At 37.5% G+C, this 27,792-nt stretch overlaps 1 protein-coding gene across 2 annotated transcripts in view; it reads left to right on the forward strand.

Moving 5' to 3' along the window:
* The first annotated feature begins 1,435 nt into the window (after window positions 1-1,435).
* Window positions 1,436-27,792, forward strand: part of DOCK10 (dedicator of cytokinesis 10) — a 137,180-nt gene continuing 110,823 nt past the window's right edge. For both annotated transcript variants that reach the window (XM_087725478.1, XM_087725479.1), the window contains exon 1: window positions 1,436-1,597. In XM_087725478.1, coding sequence (XP_087581604.1) covers window positions 1,436-1,597 — 162 coding nt within the window. The remainder of the gene's footprint in view (window positions 1,598-27,792) is intronic.

Genomic DNA, 27,792 nt, shown 5'->3' on the forward strand with positions numbered 1-27,792 from the left:
TTTTTTAAAGTGAAGGCAGATACAATTGCAGATCTACCAAGAAGACCTTGTTTCAGAAAAAGCCATTGATATTTCCTAGTGAGAAAAAGGCATTTGCAACAAATTCAGATTATTTGGAAGGAGAAAAGAATAAGGAAGGGCAAATTTTCTTTGAGTCCTCTTGCCTTCTTATATAATTCTACATCATTTAGATCCTGATCTCTGTCAGAACTGGTTCATATGATTTGTCAATACTTTAGCTGCTTTTGGCCAGAGTCAATATACTAAGTTGTTGTAGGAGTAGAGCCTTGTTACTCTATGATAGCAAATAAAAAATAAAAACCTAGAAGAATGCCTTTCTGATTTTTTACCCCTAAAGACCAAATCTGCAATATCAACTGTCATGGCCATCCGAGTCATGGTTCACAGAAACTTCTGACTTTTCATAAAATTTGTTGACTGGAAAAAAATTCTACCAGGTTCCTAATTTTGTACTCATTGATAACTGATAAACAGTCTTTTTATTTAATGATTATTAAATGCTTTTAATTGGTTTTGTGATGATATGGGATTGGCATTTTTATAATATGATTTTAACATGAGCTGCTCTTAGATTTACCACATATATAATGCCTATGTCTTGCATTTATGTCTGTCTGTCTGACTGTCTGACTGTCTGTCTGTCTATGCATCTATCTGTCCATCCATCCATCCATCCATCCATCCATCCATATCACCATCATCACTGTCCAATTCTAAGAAACAGCTAGACTACTTGTCTTGGGATCACCCACAAAAATAATTAGAAAACACGTTGGAACTAAACAGAAGTGTTTGTCATTCATCTAGGGACTTGCACTGTACAATTCTTTTACTATTATTTTCATATGACCATTTACTTTAACATGCCAGCATGCTTGCTATACTCTGGCTACAAAGCAGAGGCTAGAGAAAATATTTCTGCTTTAAATCAGCATAAAGATGTTCTGTTTTATTCATTCATCCATGGTCATTCTCTTGGCTTCCTTTATAATTGCAGTTCCTGTATATGATTGTTAGCAGGCACTTATGCATGCTTTTTCCAGCTTTTATTAAGCAGCTAGTTTAAGCCTCCGAGTATTGTGATTAGGAGATCACAAGAAGAAGGATTATTTCCTAAAACAAGCAGAATGGTTCTCATGCATTTTCAGAAACAGTCACCATGAAAAAAAAAGAATAAAAACTGTCTTAACTGTGTCTGTGTGCAAGTGCGTGTGTTTCACACAGTGGATAAAATCTTTCCTATATCTGCATCCAAGCTATCTGGTTGTGATCAGATGATTACAGCCCAAGGAAATGATTGGAGGGAGCTGGCTGGCTGCAGCTGCACTGTAGGCTATTTGCAGGGACAACGAGCTACTGTTTTTTAAGCATAGCATCAACATAGAAGTTATTTTGTGGGTTTCAGGATGCAGCTATGGGCTGTGCTGCCAGCATTGTTCTGCTCCAAGCCTTTCGTTCAGTGGTACAAAGGAATTGTGTGCATATTTGTAGACGACGGCAAGAGGAATTGTCACATGAAATCCTGCCTCTGGAGAGTGATGATGAAATGAGCAGACCCAGAACTCTCAACATTATGGTATAGTATACTTTTATCAAGTGGGTACAGTTAAAAGGGTAATTAGGACAGAAGCTTTATGTTTTCTGGAATTACAGTAGGGAAAGAGAATAATTAAACATCTGCTAACACTCCTGAAACTGTGAAAACCTCTGATTGAAATTCTGTTACCTATGTTGTTCTTTCTTCTACAATGAAGGTAGGGAAGCCTTGTATGCAATAGAGAAGATTACATTTTGCTATTTCATTTGTTCAGTGTTTCATTTTCAGTATAATGAAATGTAGTGGCTTGTGATCTAATCATCATGCATAGCACCTTCATTCTTGAATCCTAATACATAGCCTATATGTAAAAACTATGCATCCACTACAAACTTCTATCCCAGGCTACCAACACTCCTATATCCTTGAGCAAAGGGTTTGTACTGCTTGCTATAATAGAAAATCGTACTTTGAGATTGATAGGTTCTTTCCTATCTTTCCTGTTATTGGATCTGTTTTATTCTTGGTTAAAAGAGTCATGTTGATGTACCTTTTTTGAACCCAGGCCTTTTGTTGCCTTTGGATTTCATTAAATACATTTAAGAGTAGAGGTTTGATGCATTGAAAGTTATCCCACTTCCAGATTTTGAAAGTATGTACTTTAACTTAATTACTTAGTTACTTAATATTTTGCTGGTACAGTTATAACATAATATATTACAAAACTGGTTCTTGGTGTTTTCATAAATTACAATGATTACCATACTGCATTGCCTGAGTTTTCACAAAGTTTCAAGATAGGTATGACATTCCTTGATGCTGCTAATAATATTCAGAACTGTATGCAATTCTTTATTGGATATATAAAGTATCACTGAATATAACCAGGATTCCTCCTACACTTTATATTTTAGCCTACAAATCTGTTTATAATTCAGACACCCTTTGGTACCTGAAGGAGTATTTGTAGTCCAGGGTCATATCTCATGGTACAACCATATAGTTCATGTCAGAACTTTCTGCCTTTCCTGTATATGTATATATGCAAGGTGCATCATCATTCATTTATATCATATTAAATAAAGTTGTGGTACAGATGCACATAGATTGTTCCCCAGTTTTAGCAAATAATATTTCCAGTATTCAAGGTAATTGGCTGCTTAGGGACAAATTGTTGCTATGGAAATGATCCTGCTTTTTATTATATTTCTAACTCTCTTGAGCCAAAATCACTAGGTTAGTATAGCTAATACTAATCCCAATAAACATAATAAATCTAAGAATCTAAACAGTATAACATTAAAAACTCATGCTTTTTAGTAAGATAGGGAAAATGTAGAACAAGATGTAGGCCTGAATAATATCATTGTACTGTATATGTACCATTCCCTGCTAAGTACAACCCATTATGGGGCACATTTATGACAATATGTCATATGTAAGTACAGCTCATTTTTACTTGTGTCCTTCCAAGTGAAAATTTCTATTCTAAAAATTATCTTGTAAAAACAAGAAAAAATTGCCTACACCCTACAAACGTACCTGTAAATCTCCTAGAGTCCAATGCTAGTAATGCAGTGAATAAATTCCACAAATAATTAAAAAAAATCCAAACAAATTATATCTAGTATGTTGACCCAGGATATAGTGTAGAAGCCGTGATCAACCAAAACCTTCATGGGGAGCCTAAATTACAAAACTGTAATCTATATAAATGTGGTTTTATTTTGTGGATTAGCCTGAACAAATGTATGCAAGGAAGTGAAGATTTAATCATGAATGAAAAGGTTGTATTATATAATACAAACTATGAATTGATCTCATGAAGGTGTCTGGTCTGTTTGGGTATATAAAACTAGGAATCCACCCACCCAAAGTTGATGATTACTGCATGCTTCACTCCTGTGAAAGATGATAATCAGAGAGCCAGAAATGAGTTTGAGAAAAAATGGTGGAATGTTCTGAGTGTGTCTAGGGGGAAAATGTTGTCATAGGTGACATAAATGGCTGTCTGGTAATGAGTTAAGAAATGAAGAAAAAGAGAGTGAAACATTAGGAAACAGAAAAAGAAATACGAATGATAACTGGTTTAATGTCTAATTGCTTATAAGGAAAGATTAAAGATTAGCAAGGATATATAGGTGAGAAAGATTCTAATATTGACACAATATTTTTAGGTAGTGTCAAAAGTGGATCTCAGAATTGGTGGGAATAAAAAAAATAAGTGAAAGAAATGAGTGAAAATGAGCAATTATAGAAGAGACAGTACATTTATGTGAAAAAGTATAGGAAGATCTCCTGAAATAATGAATTAAAAGCAGACATGAGGAAGGAGAATGTGGAAGTTGTTTAGAATAGGGTGCAAATGATGGCACTCTATGCTTCAGAGTGGCATAGAAATGTGAGGAATCACAGTAATGAAGAAAGTTACTTGGTGGAATGATAGAGTGAAGGTGGGTGTGAATGAGAAAAATGGACACAATAGAATAATTGCTGCAAAAAAGGATGACAGAGATATTGCATACAGTAGATGAAAGATAATAGAAAGAAAGGATGGATGGATGGATGGATGGATGGATGCATAGATAGATGATAGATAGATAGATAGATAGATAGATAGATAGATAGATAGATAGATAGATAAAGAGTTAGATAGATAAGAGATAGATGAGAGAGAGTTGCCACAAAGTGGTCAAAGAGAGTAAGCAATGCTTAAGATTAAAAGTGAAATGCAGAGTCACATGGATGCAAATTAAACATGTTTTGAAAGAGAAGATGGTTAAGCAAAGAGTAAATGTAATTACAGATAAAAGTGGTGAAATATTTGACTGGATGAGGGCTAACAAGCTTGTACTCAACTCGGAGAAGACCGAGTGGCTGTTGTGTTTTCCTCCCAATAATTAGATCAGTGTTCCATCGCTCAGGCTGGGGGGTCAAATTTTATACCCCTCAGAGAGGGTTCGCAACTTGGGAGTCCTCCTGGATCCACAGCTGACTTTCGACCACCATTTGACGGCTGTGACCAGGGGGGCATTTGCCCAGGTTCACCTGGTGCGCCAGTTGCGACCCTACCTGAACCAGGAGGCCCTCACAACAGTCACTCGGGCCCTTGTGACCTCTAGGCTGGAATACTGCAATGTGCTCTACATGGGGCTGCCCTTGAAGAGCATCCGGCGACTTCAGCTAGTCCAGAACGCGGCCGCGCGAGTGATTGTGGGTGCACCTCGGTTCGCCCACATAACACCTATCCTCCGCGAGCTGCGCTGGCTACCTGTTGATCTCCGGGTGCGCTTCAAGGTGCTACTTGTCACTCATAAAGCCCTCCATGGTAGTGGATCTGCGTACTTGAGAGACCGCCTCCTGCCAATTACCTCCCTGCGACCAATTAGATCGCATAGATTAGGCCTCCTCCGAGTTCCATCTGCCAGTCAGTGCCGACTGGCAACTACACGGAGGAGAGCCTTTTCAGTAGTAGCTCCGACCCTTTGGAATGAGCTCCCCGTGGAGATTCGTACCCTCACCACCGTCCAGACCTTCCGCACAGCCCTTAAGACCTGGCTAGCCCGTCAGGCCTGGGGATAAAGCTAATTTGTCCCCACCCGAATGATGAATGAATGTTGCTTACTATTTTACTTCTATGTATTGTTTGTGTCTATTGTCTGTACCCTCCCTTCCTTATTTTATGTAAGCCGCCCTGAGTCCCCTCAGGGAAAAGGGCGGCCTATAAATACTAATAAAATCCTAAATCCTAAAATCCTATTTGTGTTGAATCTGAGATGATAGAATGCTGGAAGGAATATTTTGGAGAGCTGTATGAAGATAAAATGCTATATCTAAGAATAGAATTTGAACTGATGAAATAAATATTAACTTCCAAGAAAAAAAAAATCAAGGCATATATATACACGATTGTTGTTGTGGGGAAAATACGAGATCTGTTGGTTATGTTCTCTGCCTTAAGTTATTTGTAAAAATAATAAATGCAGGATACAAGTAAATGAATAAATATCCTGAAGCAATCCAATTGAGTCTGAGTTATTTTATTTACATGGAAGTGAAGCATGTATAATAATGCATGGGATATATAACAAATTATTTAATGTATTGCACAGTGTTAATATAAGAATACATGGTGTTCCCTTGGTTGTTTAATTGACCTACAGACATGTGTATAAGGAATTTTATAAGCAATGTACAGGTGTACGCTTACGAAATGTGAATATACTTTTTCTGTGCAGTTCATGTTGTGTTGCTGGCTGAGAATCCAAATGATTTTCAGCAAATGGTAGGTAGGTTGTGTGATTTACTTCAGAGTACTGGATATTAAAACTGATACATCAAAAAGAAAGGCAGCATTCATAAGAAAGATATAATTGCACGTACTTTGAGGAAACCTTCCTGTCATTGGTGATTGTCCAGATTTTTGTAGTCTATATAATGGGAGCTGTACTCCTGGAACTGCTTTCAAATTGGAATTTGACCCTAATATTTTAGACTGGAGCCTTGTTAAGTAGAGCTAAATCTTTTCTTTCTGTCTGGTTGTTTTATAGGTCACTCAAAAATTTTGTTGCATGATCATATTTATTAATTATTAAAGCTGATGTATTTTTGATTGATTTATAATGCATCCATCACTAAGCTGTTCTAAGTAGATGTACCTCATGAATAACATTGTGTACCTTCAATAACACATTCTTATTTATACAGGTATTCTGATGCGAAACTCAAATATTGCTTCTGGTATCTCAAATATTTCTTGATTTTACATAGAAGGCATAATATTTTGCCTTGACTGGTGACCAATCAAGCCAATTAGCAGTTTGGTCAACTAAATAGATGTTATGATTCATGATTTTTGATATTGAAACTGTCATTCTAATCTGCTTGGGACAGAATAGCAAATATACACAACCAGCTCCTTTTTGGATATCATAATGATGAAGAATTAGAATGTCATATTTAAGAACTATGCATGTTCAAAAATAGAGTCATGGACGATTGGATGCTAAAGGAACATGAATTGAACAACAAAATAAACTAATTTGAAAGAAATATTTTGATGAAGACTCTATTATACAGAGAACATGAATGAGGATCAAATTACAAAATAAATATATAAAAGAAAAGTAAATTGGTTGAGGGGAAAAAGACTGGGAAACCTTTGGTTGGATAGAGTTAATAAGATCCTAGAAAAAGGTGAGGTAAGAGTTGTAAAAAGTTAAATGCAACATATGATTTGGTGTATGGAAGTGTTTGAAGCAATGACAGTGGGCAAGGGTAGAGAGATATCATGCATAGTGCTGGTGTGAACTAGATTCTTACGTCACACCTTCACTTTCTTCCATTTACTATATCTTATGTGTTTTCTGTGATCTGTATAATGTTGCTGTTTACTTTGAAAATAAAGAGTGGGATGGTATGCACACATTAGATAAAATGAAAAATAATAAATGGACCAACGGGTAGATCCGTGTAGTTCACAAGCCATATCATAAAGAATCCTGTTTCTTCATCAGGGTCCATAATGTTAAAGAAATCCCAAATAACACTTCAGAATGTCCCAAAGGTGCTTTTTTCAAGAGGCAGACTTTCTGTTTTTTCTTTGAAAACATTTTGCTTCTCATCCAAAAACCTTCTTCAGCTCTGACTGGATGGTGGGGAGACAGAGCTAAAGAAGCTTCTTGAATGAGAAGTGAAACATCTTCAAAGAAATACAAGAAAGTCCAGTTGCCTCTTGAAAAAAGCACCTTGGGACACCCATGACCTGGATGACTGAGAATGTCCATAAACAAACACTGCAGAATATTAACTCAGCCATCATATTGGATACTATCCATGTGACATATTACTCTGAGCAAAGAAGAGCAATTTTATCCATGAAGGATCAAGCAGCCATATCACTATCATACAATTGATTCCACACTTGCTCCCATTATTTCCTAAGATATTATGAACAGAGCCATTTGACAAAAAACTGTTCATATAATAGGCATGAAGAAGCGTGGCTTTTGTTGTTGTTGTGTCCGACCCATTGGTTCCTCATGGGCAACGTTCCTCCAGGCCTTCCTGTCCTCTACCATCCTCTGGAGTCCATTTAAGCTCATGCCTACTGCTTTGGTGACTCCATCCAGCCACCTCATTCTCTGTCATCCCCTTCTTTTGCCCTCAATTGTTCCCAGCATTAGGCTCTTCTCCAGTGAGTCCTTTGTTCTCACTAGGTGTCCCAAAGTATTTGAGTTTCATCTTCAGGATCTAGCCTTCTAAAGAGCAGCCAGGGTTGATCTCCTCTAGGATTGACCAGTTTGATCGTCTTGTTGTCCACAGGACTCGCAGGAGTCTTCTTCAGCACCATAGTTCAAATGCCTCAATTCTTTGGTTCTCAGCCTTCCTTGTGTGTTTTTACCACTGTAATTATCACAAGGTGGGGATGGCTTCGTACCTGTGAATAGTCATATTATTATTTATCGCCACTGTCACTCTAGACATTGCTTCACTTGCTACATTTCTCAAAGTTCCTCAGTAAATCAAGAAGCACATGGGATCCCTGACTTAAAAAAGGCTGCACTGGAAGCTTAGTTGGTCTACAGTATGTTGATGCAAAATTTATTTCCTTTTTAGGTGTCTATTTTAAAGTATGTTGTATGTCATATCAAAAGATTAACAAGTGTTTGAACCATTAATGTTCCAAATGATGATCATTAGTTACCCCTGCAGAGTATATATGAGAAGATTTGCATCAGGCCATGTCCAATTGGCTTCTATGGTTATATCTCTCTTATGTGCTTTCTTTTTGCTGATAAGTAGTTATGTAAACTGAACAGCTATCTGTAAACCTATTTTCCTATATTATGGGAGGAAAATACTGTCTGCTCCTATTAAATAAGAATAGTGCATGGACAGCGCAAAATCAGGTGGATTGCACTAGAGTGCAATTGAAGCCTAAGTATAAAGATTTCACCAACGCATGTCATATAGGCATGATGGTGAACCTATGGCACGTGTGTCCGAGGTGGCACATGGAACCATGTCGCGGTGTTGCCTGTTTTTGTTCCGGGTTTCTGCGCATGCGATGATGCCTTTGTGTGTGCGGTAGTGCCGGAAACTGGAAGAGCTAATCTTCAATTTTCCAGTGTGAGCATGCACGCTGTCCAGCTGATCGGTGTATGCGCATGCACAGCAGTAACCGGAAGTACATTTCCAGAGAGTGCAAGTACTCCTCTTCCTAGTCATGGCCCAGATGACAAAAAGTGCTCCCTTTTCAGCACTCGATGCCGAAAAGGTTCACCATCATTACCATAGAGAGACATCTGGGAAAGAGGAAGTAAAGCACTGAGTATATTGGAATCTACAGGACTGTGTGAATACAAAATGGTAGAGTGCGATAGTGATGAAGCATCCATTACAACTAGGATATTTTTCTGGGTTGTTGTTAATAGACTACTGTTTCTTCTGGAAGTTGGTATATAATGTTGGATACTGGTATTACAAATGTGAATAGGTATGAACATTTCAGAAAAAAGCAGTATTTGAAAAAGAGACCAGTAAAGGGAAAGATACTGGATGACATTGCCAAATGACTTAAAGATAATGCTAGAAAGAAAAGCTAATGTTACAGTGGATGCTAGAAAGACAAGCTATATAGAGGAACTGCAGGCAAATAAAGCAGATTTAAAAAAAGGAAATTAGAAGTGAAATCAGGAGCTTGATTAAAAAAACAGTCCAACATGAAATGCTCTAATTAAATTGGCACTGTGCTGTTGTTATTAGAATTCATTGTTTAACTATGGCCTCACATTGACTTGTCTTAATACTCTTCTAATATCCTGTTGTTATTAGTTTGAAAACCCTCTCCCCCCCACTCCTCTGTACAGAGAAAAATAAGTGACCAACTTGCTTTGCATTTGAGACCAACAAATGTTTTCCCCCCTTATATTCCTGAGTCAGGAGCTGAAGCTGTTCTTCACATCAAGGAAATAGCATTCATTTTATTTTATGATCTTGCTAAGTGTCTTATATAAATATGTGGGGAAATATTACTGATATCAGCAACAAGGCTGGTGATTTCTTATAGCTGGATTCCCCTCTGAGTTCTGACAAACTTAGTCACAGAAATTCTTCCTTTTCAATTCACAACTCTGAGCCCCATCAAATAGCTTCTGTGGAAAAGTTGTTCCAACTGGGCCAAATGCTGGGCCAAAAATTGTCTTTTTGTCTCCCGAAGAGATTGCTTCCTGCTAAAGAATTTTCATTCCCCTCTCCCTCCCCCATGTTATTTATATAATTTGTTTGAGGTATGATTTTGATTCTACTTTATTGTTTGCACTATGATAGAAGCGGCCACTGGGGTAGTTTTCTTACATGCTTTTTGATTGTTCTACATCAGTGATTTTAAAATTTGACAACTTAAGATGTGTTGATTTCAACTTCCAGAATTCCCCAGCCAGCATGAAGTTCACACATCTTCAAGTTGCCAAGTCTGAAAAACACTGCTTTACAGAATCCCAGAGCTTCTTGGTCTGAAAAAGCTCCTTCAGCTTTTGTGCTTCCTTGGAATTGCATTACTAGTGCATGAAGCCAAGATCACCCGAGAAATGTTTGTATACTGAAAGGATACTAATGTGTACGCTACAAATTGTTTTCTTTTTCCTTTTGGAAAACCAGTTTTGAAAGGGAATAATAATTAAAAAGAAAGAATAGCTTTTGGGTATTTAAAACAAACTTCCAATAAGGACTCAAAGCGATATCATAGAATGAAAAGTCACCAATTTTTATTATTAGTTTATTACATTTCCATCACGTTACTGCTGCAGTTAGTCTAATATTGCATGTTCCATGCATGTACTAGATGAGGTTATATGCTAATGCATTTGACAGTTACCAGTTTTGGAAATACTGGCTTAGTTGCAATGGATTTTACATTCTCAGCCACAGGTCTTTCTCTTATTAGCTCTTCTCAAGTAATTTGTCACAGATTGAACGTGGGATCCTCAAAGACTCTTAAATTAACTAAACCATAGGCATATATTTCAGCAAACCTTGCCAAAACTGGCCAACTGGTTGCATTTAGAAAGCTTGGAGTAGAAAACAATAGCCTCTTTCTACTGCTGCTTCCCTGTAATTAGTATTAAGTTATCCTGCCTAGTATTCAGGAATTAGTTGTATCAATATTGATAGCCTCATCCTGGAAGAATCTGTCTGGTCCTCATTTAAAGCGATCCAAATTGGCTGCCCTTAACACAACAGCTGGCAGTGAAACTTTCAAATTACCCAAGTCACAACAAATTCAGTTTTTGATATTCACTGCAGACATCCCAATGCTAGATGAATTTTTGGCTTTCAGCGTATACATTTTAAGGAATGCTAATTGGGAAAACAAAAACTAACTTGTTTTGTTTTCATCCTTTTCACATATGGTTGGTAAGGGGGAAGGGACATTTGGAAGATATATCTTGCTAATTGTTACAGTCAAAACAGCTTTTTAAAAAATAGTGAATGAGAAACATTTGATTTATTACACCTACTTGAGAAAGGATATATGCTGACCTTCTGTGTTGCTTGAACAACAGTTTTTAATATTTGCCTAAACAGGGTATTTTTAATTTTTTAACTTCTATTTGTAATCATAATAAATATGTCTTTTGCTGTAAGGGAAATCTTTATTGTAGACTTACCATGTTTCCCCGAAAATAAGACAGGGTCTTATTTTCTTTTTACACACAAAATATGGCTTGGGCCTTATTATGAGGGGAGGGTTTATTGTTTTGGGGTTGCCGGGCGGCTGCTCTCTTGTGAGCGGGCTCCCAAAGAGCTGGGCACAGCCTCATGGGCGAATGGCTGTGTTGTGCTGTTGCAGCAGTGTAATACAACAGCCATTCGCCCAACAGCCGCGACCAAGCTCACGAGCAGCCACCTGGCAAACCCCCTTTCCAGCCGGGCACAGCTCCATTCACTGACCTAGGGGTATCGCCAAGCCGCGTGAGCATCTGTTCACCACCACCTGGCTCCCACGGATACCGCTAGGTTGGTGACACCTTCAAAATGCCAGTGAATGGTGCTCTGCATGGCTGGAGAGGGGAGTTTTCTCTCGCTCATGCACTTCCCAGCCTCATGATGCCCTGGCTCAGCTCTCCTTGCAGAGCCAAGGCACTTCCGCTGCCACCGCTGCCGCCGCCACTGCCACCACCATTCCAGCATGGCTTTTTCGGCGGCTTCCAAACTGAGTCTTCTGGCAGTGGCCGCTCGCTCTGGGCATGCGCTCTATGGTTGTACGCTCTGCCGACAGCAAGTCCACAACCATAGAGCATATGTTCAGAGTGGCCACTGATGGAAGAGTCAGTTTGGAAGCTGCCAAAAAAGCCATGCTGGGATGGTGGTGGTGGCAGTGGAGGTCCCCTGGCTCTTCAGGGAGAGCTGGGCTAGGGCTTCGTGAGGCTGAAAGGCGCACGAGGGGGAGTGGAACAGTTGATCGTGCAACCACCTTCTCCAGCTGTGCAGAGCATCATTCACTGGCATTTTGAAGGTGCGGCGAACAGGCCTTCACACAGCTAGGCGATAGCCCTAGGTCAGTAAATGGTGCTCTGCATGGCTGGAAAGGGGGTTTGCTGGGTGGCTGCTGTGCCCGGCTCTTTGGGAGTCCACTTTCAAGAGAGCAGCCACCCGGCAATCCCCCTCGTCAGCTGGGCACAGCACTGCTCACCAACCTAGCGGTATCCCAAAGGCTCCAAGCAATGCAATCACCTTTGCCTCCGCCCGCTTCCCGCAGTTTGGCACTTTTGGGATACCGCTAGGTTGGTGAGTGGCACTCTGCCTGGTCAGAAGTGGGGGTTTGTCCAGGAAGCTTATTTGTGGGGGAGGGCTTATATTTTTGCCCACCAGAAAAATGTGGCATAGCCTTATTACCAGGACATGTCGTATTTTCAGGGAAACACAGTAGCATTTTCCTCAATGTATTATCCCATAAAACAATCTCATATTTATAAACGGTTCTCATTTATAAATTAGTGGTGTATCTTCAATTCAATCCATGATTGTAATGAGTATGGTTTCCTTTTTCCCCTAACCCTAACATTATATGATTGCCAGATTTTATTGTCAAAACAAGATATTATTCAAAGTATAAGCTGAACCTTGTTCTTTGAAATAAAGATTACCAGATAATTTCACTTTTTAAAGAAACACAGAAAGCATATGATAACCTGATAGAAACATTAGCATAATAATCTCTTCAATTTACTGTTTCTAAAGTTGCATTTTAAAAATTGCTTGTGAAAATATTTGGCTGTTTATTCATACCCATCAAAATATGCTCTAAATTCAAGAATGGGCAATAGCAATAGGACTTAGACTTATATGCTCCTTCACAGTGTTTTACAGCCCTCTCTAAGCAATTTACAGAGTCAGCATATTTCCCCCAACAATCTGGGACCTCCTTTTACTGATCTCAGAAGGATGGAAGCCGAATCAGCCTTGAGCTGGTGAGATTGGAACTGCTGAACTGCTGGCAGTTAGCAATACTGCATTCTAATCACTGCACCATCCCGACTCACAATCTGTGCCCTTCCTGATGTTACTAAGCATGCAATCTCAGCAGCACCAGCCAAAGTCCAATTCTGAGGAATTATAGTTACAATATTTGAAATGCTATTAAAGCTTCTGTTATTGTTCACAATTAGGCACGGTGGCTGAGCATGCAGAAAGTTTGAACTCAACAAAATATGGTAGGCCACAGAAAGAGATTCTGGTTTCTGAATTCCCCTGTTACCATTTTTTCTTATCCTCCCACTTCTTTGGATCTTGGGTTTATCTTTACCAAAGAAGGGGAGGGGAAAGGTTGGAATTCACTCCTCTGTCTTCCTGCAGAAGTTGAAGTTGTCTTCTCCATGACATTCTTGTATTTCCTGATCCATTTCAGTGCATCACTTCACATTTTCTCAGTGGAGAAAAGAAAGGAACCACCCTACATTTGAAGCAGTTAGGGTTGGCTCCATTAAAGGGACGGCACATTTTCCAGGTCATGGTGATGCCTACTTTGCTCTCCATGTTTCCCTGCTAGCAAAACCCTAGCAAAAGCATCTGTGGCAATCTCTCTTTTTCCTTACTATGCATGTGTTCTTCCACAAGGTGTTTCCCTGGGTGAGGAATAAGCTGGATTGAAAGAAAAGGGAGCAAAAAGAAAAGGGAAAATGTGTCTCCCTTTCACCTACCCCCATTTTGCTGTCACTATTTACATCTTTATCCTCACAATATTTTCTTTTTGCATAAGCAACATTACACAAAATGCAGAAAAAAGTCAGAAATAGCAAGCAGAACAAATTGAAGACATGAAATAAAAGAAAAGGCTTCATGTTTGGGGAATATCCATGTGGAATAGCACAGGTATTCCAGCTTTTTGTATTAAATTCTATGAGTTTTTAGTTAATAGGTTTTATTTAAGTCTTTAATTTCTATGAAAATTATACTCATTTTTACCTCTTTCTGTAGCATTGCAACATCAAAAAGATGCCTATATTTATACCAAAATCTGGTTAGCTTATGAGATCTGGTACTTTCCACAGTTTTTAGCTATTTTAGTGGATGGGTAGGTTGGTTTGTGGGCGGGTTGATTATATTAAAACAATCTATAAATAATAGTTTTATTTTATTTTGGAGTCTTCATGAAGTTCTATCTGAAGTTATACAGGAATGCCTAGTGGTGCCTGGAAGCACCTCAGTGCTGACCCTGCATATGTGGTCATTCTTAAAAGCTTTTAATAATTATATCGTGGTTTGCAGAAAAGCAATGGTTGTGAGCCTCTAATATAATGTAATAGAATGATGACTGTCTCAGTGATAAATATATAGAAATCTGCATTAATCATGAAGATTGAAGTTGCTGTAAGGATGGAACTGGTGGTGTCTGCAGGATCTAATATTTTTAAATATTTTTAAACTCAAGAGCCAAGGTGGTGCAGTGGTTAAATGCAGCACTGCAGGCTACTGCTAGATCAGCAGGTCAGCGGTTCAAATCTCACCGGCTCAGGGTTGACTCAGCCTTCCATCCTTCTGAGGTGGGTAAAATGAGGACCCAGATTGTTGGGGGCAATATGCTGACTCTCTGTAAACCGCTTAGAGAGGCCTGAAAGGCCTATGAAGCGGTATATAAGTCTACTGCTATTGCTATATATTGCTATTAAAAAAATGAAAATGATGGCCATGATAGTGTTATATCAGGACTGCCTGTTTATTTTATGCATGTAGTGTATCTATTGTATTATATTGTATTTAATAGATTTATAGGCCACCCAATCCCAGAGGACTCCGGGCAGCTTACAGAAAGGAAACAAATCTTAAAAATAAGAATAAAAAAAAAAACACAGAGAAGATAGATTAATACCTCATCATGCACCCAATCTGGTCGGGGCTGGACCTTAGTCATGAGGTCAACAGCCCCAGGCCTGCCGGAATATCCAGATTTTGATAGCCTTTCGGAAGGCCATGAGAGTGGGTAGGGTCCGGATCTCTGGGGGTAGTTCATTCCATGGGGTCGGAGCGGCTACAGAGAAGGCCCTCCTCCGGGGAGCTGCCAGCCGACATTGTCTGGCTGACGGCACCTGAAGTAGGCCCACCCTGTGCGATTTAACGGCCATTGGGAGGTATGCGGCAGTAGGCAGTCTTGCAGGTATCCAGGTCCTAAGCCATGTAGGGCTTTAAAGGTAATGACCAGCACCTTGAATCGCATTCGGAGACCAATAGGAAGCCAGTGCAGCTCGGGGAGGATAGGTGTAACGTGGGTGTATCTTGGTACGTGGGTGTATCTTGGAACGCATCGCTCACGCCGCTGCGTTCTGGACTAGTTGTAGTCTCCAAACACTTTTCAGGGGCAGCCCCATGTAGAGCGCATTACAGTAGTCAAGTCTTGAGGTGACGAAGGTGTGAGTGACCATTTGAAGTGCCTCCTGATCCAAATAGGGCCGCAACTGATGCACCAGGTGAACCTGGGCAAAGGACGAATGATCCCACCCAGTGGCTTCATGTAAATATTAAATAGGAGGGGGGACAAGACCGAGCCCTGCAGCACACCATATTTAAGGGGCCTAGGCGTCGACCTTTGCCCTCCAACCAACACCGACTGTGACCTGTCGGAGGGGTAAGAGGAGAACCACCGTAAAACGGTGCCTCCCACTTCCACCTCTTCCAGTCGTCGCAGAAGGATACCATGGTCGATGGTATCTAAAAACAAGTAGAACTTAAGTCACAAATTCAACCACTATCTTGTTTCTTGACATATCGTACATCACCTTGCCCACAGATTAAATATTACTAAAATGCATAATTCCATGTTGTATTTAACACAATTTTCCCCAGGGATAAATAACCACCCAGGAGTACCAAAACTGATGAGAGAACTATTCTGATTCCATGGATTCTAATAAACCCATGAATATGATTGATTCCACACTTAAGATACTGAGCATGAAACTCTAAGTTATATCCAAGCAAAATAAATTTTGGTGAAATTTTGGTGCTGGGGGGAGGGAAGTATCAAAGTTTAAGAGATTACAGGCAGCATAGGGAGAAATTGTGAAAAATGTGAACTGTTGAATGACTAGGGGAGAGATGAATGGATTGAACAATTCTGAATGAGTTCTGGAACTGTGCACTGGCATTGTTCTCAGTAGCACTGGCGCTAGTAATGCTGATGATGGGTGATATGCCTCCAGATGTGCCTTGAAAAATTTTAGGAAATTTTAACAGCTTCTGTAACCACTGATGGCTTGTTTTTGTATCTGAAAGGAAAATGCAAAAATATTTTCATTTTAAGCAGATGCTCAGTCTGGCTACCTTTCTACCCACTGCTAAAATGCATTGATTCAGAGCCAGAATATATCATGTCGACAGAAATCTTCTTCCTTTTAAGAATCATTCATTTTTATCTAAGGGTGAAGGCAATATTTTGATGAAATGTCAAAAAAAGGAAGTTAATCTTGTTCTATTCTTCAAAAAAGATAGTTGAATGGATTTATGATTAAACTGAAAAATCTGGTTTTGGGACAGCAAAAAGACACCCTTTAAACAATGTGGTATAATCTGTAGTTGTTGGTACAGTTCTCCGATCTATTTTTCTATTTTTAAGACTTAAAGGATGAATGTTGTTGTCCTAAAATGATATTAGGTTGGAGAAGATTTTTGTATGCTGCAGTTAAGCTAGTGCAGTTTTTAACTATCTGAAAAAATCCTGTTTTTCATTACATGCATTTCATTTCCACATATCCTGTTATGCTACAGCTTCCAAAGAGGAAAGAGAGAGAAAAAAATTCCAGACTTTGCAATCTTCATGTTGTCCATACATGTAACAAATATCTCAGTCATGGTCATGTCTGGAAATGGACTAATGATTTGTGAAGACTAAAATGGGGATTTCCAGCTTAAAGACATTAGCTTTCTCTGATTTTTCAGGTACAAAATCATACTCATAACTTCAGTGTTCATCTCCTTGTACTAGTACTATTCTTTTTATTCCACTTTTCTGCCAATAACATGTAGAACCACTTACAAAACTATAGTATATTAATATAATCCAAATCATAAGTGCCATTTATAGCAACCAAATGGAATGAGCAATGGAATGACAAGAAAGAATCAACATAGAGGAAAAAAACTTCCTTTTGAAAACCCCAGTCAGATTCATCACTTCAGCCTGGACTATCAACCTAAGGTGACCTTTCTTGGTATAAGGCTGTACCTGTTTATTTGTTGGGATAGAAGCTGCAAGTTGAGCTACAGTCAACTAGCGGCTCACTACAGTCATACCGTGACATAATAAAAGAAGCTAAAGAGCCATCCTCCAGTACTGCATCTACTTTTTCTTTATCTAAGGGACTCAGTCATCAGCAAGGCTATCAGAAAGAAGAACATTTTTAAGAATATACTTTAAAGACTTTTATACAAACGCAACCATGGACCTAGTTAGGTAGGACCTTACATGAGATGGTTTCTGTACAGATTTCCCTGCCGGGCCTTAGTAACAAGTGAAGAGATCACCTACCTAATATATCATAGGACTTTGCTATTTGAGGGATTATTTGTCTTCTGTAATTCTGTTATGTGGGCAAAGTAGGCTTGTTTCAGATCCCCGCAATTAAACAGTGTCATCTTTGGGAATCCAAGAATTGTGACTTCTCTAAAGCAGCAGAAGTAATGAGGTTCCTTCCCCACCCCGACATTCCAAAAAAAAAAAAACAACCCTTGAAAAGCTGACTATTTGCCTTAAATTTAAGTTGTGGTTCTTTTCTCTTCCTTTTTTATTATCCACCATCATTAGGAAGATGGGAACTTAATGAAGGTGGATTAACTTGACAAAGGAACAGAAGAATTAATAAAAGAAGTTCCAGTGACTGAAACTGATTACTGACTTCTTAGTGTAAAATGAATAAAGCTATCCTAATCACTATATATTGCTGTGTTTAGAACTCAAGCTTTATTTTGAAAGTGTTGTTTAATAACAACTAATTATGAAAAGGTTTGGGTAAATGGAATATTAGTATGATGTGTTTCTCATTCCTCACCATGACACATTTCAAATATAAATTATAGATGACATCAGAGAGAATATAATTTTTCCTGCTTTTTCATAATTTCTTCCCATTGTCATTATTAAAGGCATTTAGCTACTGTTTTATTTGGTTTTATTTATTCTTCACCCATCCTGTTACTTGTTTTGCTTGTGATGTATTCTACTGATAACATAGTACATTAGCAATAAGAAATTCAATATGTGAAATTATTATTATTATTAATCATTATCAATGAATTATTGAATAGTTTGTTGTTAGCTTTAGAATCTGTTGATACTTTCCCCTGATTGGTTCAACCAGGAGAATTATGGGAGAAAGTGCCAAATGTCCTACAAACTAATAAAGTGAAGTTCAGATGGCATTGAAGCTAGTTGTAATTAGATATATTGTGCAAGATGTGCAGATTAAGCCTATTCCTGCACTATGGTGAATCCCTGCTGTTGAAGTTCTTTTTCTTTTGAGCTCATGTATCCATTACAAACAGAAATGTATGCTTCTTGAGATACAAATCTTAATTTATAATATCAACAATAACAATGCAAATGCTTTTCAATAGTTGGTTTATGAAATTGGCAACAGAGTGGCTATTCTGTGAATATACTGATTTCTGTGAATGGTAGATAGAAAAAGCTAATATGCTTACAGCATGATTTCTAATTGGATTGGATAGACAGGCTAAAGCTGTACTTAGATTTTAATTTTAATCAAGATGTTTCTGAAAATATAACCCAGCATATTCACCTTTCCAATCATCTCTTAAATCTCTCTTAGCAGTATCTGCCACCCTCATGGAAAAGGGCAATTATAGCAGTTCCAGAATTTCAGCAACCAGAAGAAACATGAAAATCACATACAATTTCACTCTCTTTATAATTAAACATTAGACAGTTGGGGTTATTAAAATCATTATTCTTCATAAATTACATGATTCTTGTGGTTTGAACACTTAGTGGAACCTTCCTACAAACAGAATGTTTAAATAAATAGTTCAATAACCACTGCATTTTGCAGAATTGGTAGTTCTCTTGAATTATGCTCATAATATATATTTTTTACTTTTTAAATTTTATATGACACTCTTAAAAGCTATTTTTTCTTAAGGCAGTCAACAACAGACAAAAGTCAATACATTTTAAAGTGGTTAAATATACTATACATTGAATGGAAATAAATATTTCCTCCATGAAATAAGTTTGCAAAAATAAGATTTGCAAACTTTGCTCTGAATACACCATGTAAACATGCTTCAGTTAAACTTACAATAAATTAATTAGTATTGATTAAGCACCAGAGGTCAAGAAGAGATGGTTGTCATAGATTGGAACAAACCCAAGTCAATTAAGAATCTAACTACTATCTATGATACGTAATGCAAGATTTGTTTCACCTGTTTCAAGGCTTTAAGGAACAGGATCAAAATACCATTTGGGGCATTATGAGGCTTAGAAGGGTACAACATTCTTTAGTATCTGCTGAAGTATTTGTGGGATTAATCTGTTCTTTACTTTCCTGAGAGAAAAAGTCATACTGATCAAAATGTGAATGACAGATGAGAAATAAATTACTATACTTTCTCTGGAAGTGCATGCATCAAGAAGCATGTGGGTTCAACTACTGCTTGGTAAGCTTCTATTCTGTGAATATCCTTTGAAAGGAAAAGAGTACTATTATTACCACATCTCCAAAGAACTACTCCAAATGACTGATTGTTGGCAATAATTAAGTATCTGGTTGTTAGTTAGATCCCAGAAGCAAAACTTGACTGTTTTAGTTTCTAACTATAGATGATGAACCTAAATGAAGAGGGAAAATGGGGTGAAAGTAGTAGAAAATGACACTTTGATTCATGGAAGAATGGAAAATTGGTTCATGAAAGAGTAGTTAAAAGTCCACTTTCCTAGAAGTTAAGATTTCCTTTTTCAGTCTTTCTATCCTTAGAGGTGAACTGAGTCCTGGACCATATTAGAACTGCTACAACTGTGTTTAGGAAGGTCAAATCTATTACCATGTTAACCCCACCTAAAGACATTTATTTTCATCCAAGATGTGAAGGTTCCGAAAACAGATTCTGAAAAGTTAATGCATAAACTACCCTTAAACAAAAGTTCTGCAAGAAGTGGCAACTATCCAAGTTTACCAAAAGGTCATTTGAACAACAGCTATCTGTTGTAGATTTGAAAGTATCAAGAGGGTGCTTTAATTCACATGGCTTGGTCCTGTCCAGCAATGTAACCCTTACACAAAAGCATGCAAATGTTTAGATGCTGCTCTATTTGTTTTTGGAATCATTATCAATCTTAGGAGGATGCCATTTGGTGATAATATCCTGTTAAAGTGTGTTTCTTGGTTACAAATTAGTTCTTGTTACAAACTTGGAAAGATATATTTTCTCTTGGATTTGTGAGCATTTCAGTCCTTGTTCTTGGAAAGAAGCCTGAAATGAATGCAGTTTTTGTGATTAGTGCCAAATTTGGAGCTAGTGTTTTTTCCTATTTCAAGGATTTCTGAATTACCATTTAAATAAATGAATAGTAAAGCAATGTCTTAATTAGGCACTACCATAATGCTTAACTTTTTTAGAATTTGTTTTGAAGTATCTTCTGCATTCTAAACTTTAACTTTGAAGCACATGTAATGCAGGAGTGGCTATTTATTCACTAGTCCTGGGGCTAAGCTGGTCCTAATAACCTTAAGGAACCCAACTCTGCACAGCCACACATACTGCACAGGTACAGGATATGTGGTACCTCGCTCAATAGTAATAGTAGTAACTGTGAGAGGGATCTTGGAGTCCTAGTGGACAGCCATTTAAATATGAGCCGGCAATGTGCTGCAGCTGCCAAAAAAGCCAACACAGTTCTAGGCTACATAAACAGAAGGATAGAATCCAGATCACGTGAAGTGTTAATACCACTTTATAAGGCCTTGGTAAGGCCGCACTTGGAATACTGCATTCAGTTTTGGTCACCACGATGTAGAAAAGATGTGGAGACCCTAGAAAGAGTGCAGAGAAGAGAAACAAAGATGATTAGGGGATTGGAGGCTAAAACATATGAAGAATGATTGCAGGAACTGGGTATGTCTAGTTTAATAAAAAGAAGAACTAAGTTGACACGGTAAAAGTGTTCCAATATCTCAGGGGTTGCCACAAAGAAGAGGGAGTCAAACTATTCTCCAAAGCACCTGAGGACAGGACAAGAAGCAATGGGTGGAAACTAATCAAGGGGAGAAGCAACCTAGAAGTAAGGAGAAATTTCTTAACAGTTAGAACAATTACTCAGTGGAACAACTTGCTTCCAGAAGTTGTGAATGCTCCAACACTGGAAGTTTTAAAGAAGATATTGGATAACCATTTGTGTGAAGTGGTGTAGGGTTTCCTGCCTAAGAAGGGGTTGGACTAGAAGATCTCCAAGGTCCCTTCCAATTCTGTTATTCTGTTAACTCTAAAAATAATGTTTTTATGTGTTGTAGAAGAACTTTTGGACTTTAATGTGACATACTTTACTTCAAACTGGGCTAAGCTAAATTTGCTCCATTTGGAAGATCCTCTTGCTTATCCTCCTATCTAATTCCCACATAGAAACTTGACTGAATACTGCTTTGAGTAAGAATGTGTGTGCAACAACAGTGAAATCATTTGTAGATTTACAGTCCTCACTCCAGTTCTTTTTCTTATACAGGATTTAAGTCCTCTTCTTTTAGCTTTATATTGTGGTATTCAGAAGTTATACGGCAGCAGATATCAACAAACATTTATACATACACTATCCTTACAAACAATTCAGTCATTGTAGGGTCAATCAATATCTCCCTATTAGTTAATCTGGACCTGTTAAGTTCACTGGAAATTTTGTCATGCATTTTATTGTGATGTTACTTGAGTTCAAATCTGCGGTCATGTAACATTTTAATAATAGCTTTTGGATTTTCTTTTTATCATGCCTTTGTTATTTTTATAAACAACTCAAGGCTGTGATAATACTTAATATTTCTTCTTCCTTCATTTTTCCTACAAGAGCCCTATGAGGCAAGTTGGGGTGAGAGAGCGACTGACCCAAAGTCACCCAGCCAACTTTCATGTCTAAAGTAGAACTAAGACTCATAGTCTCCTGGTTTCTAGCCCAGTGCTTTAACCACTAGACCAAATGGCAAAAAACAATATTTTGATTATGTTTTTTGCCAATGGCTGCACTGGCAGATTTATACAGAGAGAAGATAAAGCATACACTTGCAAAAACTTCAACTTTTTTTCCAACCTGAATCAATTTGAAAGATTTTTATATAGGTTCATATTTTGCAAATCCCATCATTATTTGAATGAGATCAGTATCTTCTATGTGATTATGTATCATCAAGTCATTTTTTTACACCTACTAATCATGTAGCTTAGATAACTTCATTCATCTGCTATGTAGGGGACCAATATTCCAATATTTACTCTTTAGAGACAAAACATAATCACTTTTTTGGTTTGGGGATAGGATGTGGTTTGGAGGTAAAGAACCAGGGTGCCACAGTTGTTAGAATGCAGTACTGCAGTCTACTTCTGCTGACTGCCAGCTGCCTGCAATTTGACAGTTTGAATCTCATGGGTTAAGGTTGACTCAGCCTTTCACCCTTATGAGGTCCGTAAAATGAGGACTCAGATTATTGGAAAAAATATGGTGACTTTGTAAACTGCTTAAAGAGGAGTGTAAAGCATTGTGAAGTGGTATATAAGTCTAAGTGCTATTGCTATTTAGTTTTTGTTATAATACTTAGCTTTCTACTTTCCACTTTGCTACTTTCTCTATAGTTTTTTTTTGCCACAATTGTAGCCTTCATTAATGTGCCCTTTGAATTGTTTTCCCTTACACTATTTACACTACAAAGATATTTGGGGAAAAATATTATAATGCCTTTGTGAAGTTAGAATGTTAGAGATATACTTTCAAATCCTGAGAAAGAATAGTTTACAAAGCACAACTAGAGTGATGGATCCTGTGGTAACTTTCAGTGCAGCCAGAGACATTTAACATTGCCAGTTCTCTTCACATCGTCACATGAGAAGGTTTTAGGTATCTGTCAGTGTTGGCGGTATGAGAGAAATGGGTATTTTATTTACACTGTGGCTCTTTTGTGGTTATCGGGTCTGTCTGGGAATTGATTCTGGGATATCCATCTTTTGTTATGGCCTTTAAAATTTTATATTCTGCAAGCAGAAGCATAATCAGGCCTCCTTTTTGTGAGGTTTCCAAAACAGCCATTTAGCTAAATAAAATACAGTTTGATTGCCCTCTGTTGAAGGCAGGAAACTTTTTCAGCTGATGAGTCTATATGGAATTTAAGATCCGAGATGCTCATGTGTGGTGGGCTGCAATAATGGTTGTGTTAGCAATAAAGCATCATTTAGATTTATGTAGGTAGGCATGAGACAGAGTGGGATACCACTTCCTTTGATTTCAAAAAGCTTGATTTCATCAAAGTTCCAATGAATCAAAGAAGGCAACTGGATGGGTTACTCACCTACTTTGTATATTTCAGAATATTCCATTCCATTCCAGTACAAATTCTGGGCACCTATAGGAGTTCCACTGGAAAATTTAGAAAATAAAAGAGATAAGTGGCTTCTTATCTTTTTTATTTTCTAAACTTTACAGTGGAACTTCTATAGTCATGGAAACTACTTTGCTCCATAAGTGACTGCGCCCTCAAATCATTGTCAATTCTTAGTGGCCACCAGGTAGATTATATCCATGATGATTTGTTGTTTCAGTCTTCCAATGGTGGACCCATCTCTTCTCTTTCCTTCCACCTTCCCACTATTAGAGCTTTCTCAAGCATGCCTGGGGAGGAGGAAGGGTGTCTGACAGGTATGGTAAGCCTTGATAGTGGCAAGAGCATGTATAATTCATATTGACCAAATGAGTATGTTGCATTTGAATTTTTAATCATAAATTTTAGGATAGTTGTATGCTACTGTGCTTATTTTATTGTTTCTGTTGTTTCAACTGCTGTGAGCTACCCAGACATGCCCTTGTAAGCTAGGCAGCTATACTAATTAAATTAATTAATTACAATAATAAATTGTAATAATAATAATTTAATTGTCTGGATTGTTATGAATTAATATTTGTTCATATGTACTGAAATCATCTGATACATCGCATGCAGAATATCTAATAATCAGTAATGAGGAAGTGGAATTTGCTGCCAGAAGGCCTTTTGAAAAAAAGAAAAAGAAAAAATTGTGACAGTAACCAGGAACAAGGTTTCATTCCCTCTACTTAGTCTGTTTGTATATTAAATGGTCGCATTAGATCCCTTTGAAAAATTTGTTGTGAGCCAGCTAATTTTTTTGGAGTCTTAGCAGAAATACTTTTTTTTCCTTTGCATAGAATCTAAGAAAACAGATTCTTGACATGTAGTTCTGAACTTTGTGGGGCTAAACCTTTTGTAACTGTCTGGCCTTTTAGCACATTGATTTGATACACCAAGGTTCAAGTTGTATGTTGAACCTTAATTTTTTTAAGTAAAGAATTCTTTAAAGAAAATTACACATGATTGATGATAAATCATTTAGATATCTAGAGGCTCTGGGGGTAGGGTTCTTCGAGTCAGTATTAATTCCTGGCAACTGATGAGACATGTTTCTTGCAGTTTTCTTGGCAAGATTTCCAAAGTGGTTTGCTATTGTCTGCTTCCTTGAACCGTGAAAGAGCAACTGACCCAAGGTCACCTGATAGTTTTGAAGGCTTGGATGGTACATATTGCTTTGCATTCAAAGAACTGATGTGTCAGGCATTTTTGCATTATAAGGCAAGATCAAGGCCATTCAGGATATACCAAATCCAAAAGTAGATTTTTTTAAAAAAAGATTGCTTGGCTTTTACATTTTTATCGCATCATTTTGAAAATTCAAGGTAACTTTAGTAGAACTTTTCATCACTTACTGGATGAAGAAGTTACATGACATTGAACTCATCGGCTTGATGTAGCTTTCTATACCATCAAGAATTAGGTATCTTCAATTTGGTCCTTATAATGAACTAATGGACTTCAGTTATCTCTTATGATGTCTCAACACACAGAGCTCATGTTCTTTTCAGCTAAACAGTGCCTCATGATAGATATGTGCATAGTAAATATTAATTCTGAACAATTACTTCAGCAAAGTTAGACAAAAAAATGGCTATAATCCCAGGGGTTCAGAAAATTCATAATTATACATATGCTTATACTTTTGAAATTTGTATAGAATAGAGCAATTTTTTCACAATAAAGCAACTCTTGTCATTCTATCAACCCCTACGCAATGCTGGAACATCTGCTACTTATAACTGTAAAATCTGAATTTAATATATATTATGTCTGCAGTATTCCAATAATATATTAAGGAAGTTAACCAATTTGAAAATGTATCAAGATTTCTGCTCAATAAATTCATGCTAACCTCTAGTAATTACTGCATTATTTTGAAGGTGGTCATGAGTCAATCTCATTACAATTTGCTCCAGAATCTTATCACATATTGATGTGGTTTATAGTTGTTGGATATTCCATTTTCCCTTTTTTGAAGACTGGGATAACACTTTTCTTCCAGTCATCTAGGGTTTGATCAGGATTTCTCCAAGATAATACATAGAAATTCAGTCAGATGATCAGTTAGTTCCTTCATATCCATAGAATGCAATTAATATGGTCATTAAATTCATTCAATGCAAAGAGGTATTTCCATGCCTTCAACCTATTTCATTTTGTCCCTCGGTTAACTTTTTTACAATTTCCTGGTAGAATACTTAAATTGCATCAAAAAGTTCTGCCTTTTATTTATTCGTTGGCATTTGTCTTCTTCATTTTAAAGCTGATCAGTTTCGTTTCTTTTCTTTTGAAAAAACTATGTCTAAAAAACCTTTTATTTTTAACCTTCTTTGTTGACCTCAGTTCACTTTGGAGTTTCAGTTTTTTGACAGCATCTCTAAAGGACTGAACCACATGACCAGACTCTTACAATCTACCCTTTTTCCATTTCCTGTCAGCTCCTCCCTTTTGCTAATGTTTCAAAAAAAGCACGTAAAAGCACGATTTTTTTTTAAAGCACGTATTTATTAATTTTATTTCATGTTGTTTCATTTCTATATTACCATAACAGAAAGAGCCAAGGTGGCGCAGTGGTTAAATGCAGCACTGCAGGCTACTTCAGCTGACTGCAGTTCTGCAGTTCGACTGTTCAAATCTCACCGGCTCAGGGTTGACTCAGCCTTCCATCCTTCCGAGGTGGGTAAAATGAGGACCCGGATTGTTGTTGGGGGCAATATGCTGACTCTGTAAACCGCTTAGAGAGGGCTGAAAGCCCTATGAAGCGGTATATAAGTCTAACTGCTATTGCTATTGCTATAAAGACTCTTAGCAATTTCAAAGCATAAAAAGTTACATGTTAAAAACACAGTAAATGTAATAAAAATAAATCAGAATTTAAAGTTATTAGAAGCTATAAGTATTTTGTGGGGATACAATTCAGCTATTATTTTCTGGGCTAGATTGATTCTCTTTACAGTCAGATTAAGTTTTGTGTAATAACTTATAGAATGGTATCTTCTTCACAAGTCTTTAGAGAAGATTTACCAGAAGATACCTAGACAATTTTAAAGCTCCCCCTCCCAGTTAAACATTAGTTGTTAAGGAGGATGAAAAATAAATGTAATTTTTAAAACAGCTTCATTCTTCTTTGTTTCTTTTTGATTCACATTGGTAGATTATGCGCCAGCACTGCACAAGTAAGCTTTGAGAATATTTTAAGACCAGCTTTCCCAAACTCAGCAACTTTGAGATCCATGGACACCAACTCTTGAAGAGAAATTGTGAGAGTTGAAATCTATGTATCTTAAAGTTGACAGGACAGAGAAACATTTCTGTAGAGTGGAGAATTTTGCTGGGAGTTCTGAGCATCCCAAAGTGCAACCTTAGAAATGGAACTTACAATCATTCTCCTCAATTCTTTTCCAATCATTAGATAAGTAATCAATACATTCTTGAGAATAAAATTTGATCTTTCTTTGGTATATTGCTTGCATTTTTGGCCTTATAAGCACCATTCTAGCTGAATGGTGAAGCTGCTGAAACAAGATGTCCCTGTTTAACAGCTACTCATTTTGTCTGAGGGAAAGGCACATCACTGAAATCTGTCAGCCTTCAGACGTATTGAAATTTGTTCTTTTGTGCTTCAGGGGTCCTTTGGAACCATTGGGCCAATTTAATATTTTAAGTAAGAAAATGGAGGAAAGCTTATTTCCTATTGTGGCTGTTAATGAGGAAAAAATTAAAAGCAGATGTATTCTGAATTAAAATATGGTTAATGTATTTGCCCCATCAATTGTTTTTAATTATTTCATTATGAAGCCACCATCAATTGAAAAGCCATATAAATGTTTTAAAGCCTGATTCTTTTTCCAAACTCTACCCTTCCAATATTGCTTTCCCTCAGTATACAAAATATCAACACTACCCTAATAAACAAAGAAAATACCCAATCTACAACTAAGAGAATGACATCTGAGCTGCTCTATAATGTAGCAACTCTCTTTCCCCACTTCCCTGGAAACTAGGCACTGTAGGCAACAGCCAAAGGTTTCATTACACAGACAGAGGTGACAGTGATGGCCAAGGTGGAGAAAAGCAGAAAGCAGACTATCCCACATTTCC

Source organism: Thamnophis sirtalis, unplaced genomic scaffold, assembly GCF_051295495.1.
Source record: "Thamnophis sirtalis isolate CommonGarterSnake01/CBP01778 unplaced genomic scaffold, rThaSir2_p1.2 scaffold_11, whole genome shotgun sequence".
In the NCBI taxonomy this organism is placed as follows: domain Eukaryota; kingdom Metazoa; phylum Chordata; class Lepidosauria; order Squamata; family Natricidae; genus Thamnophis; species Thamnophis sirtalis.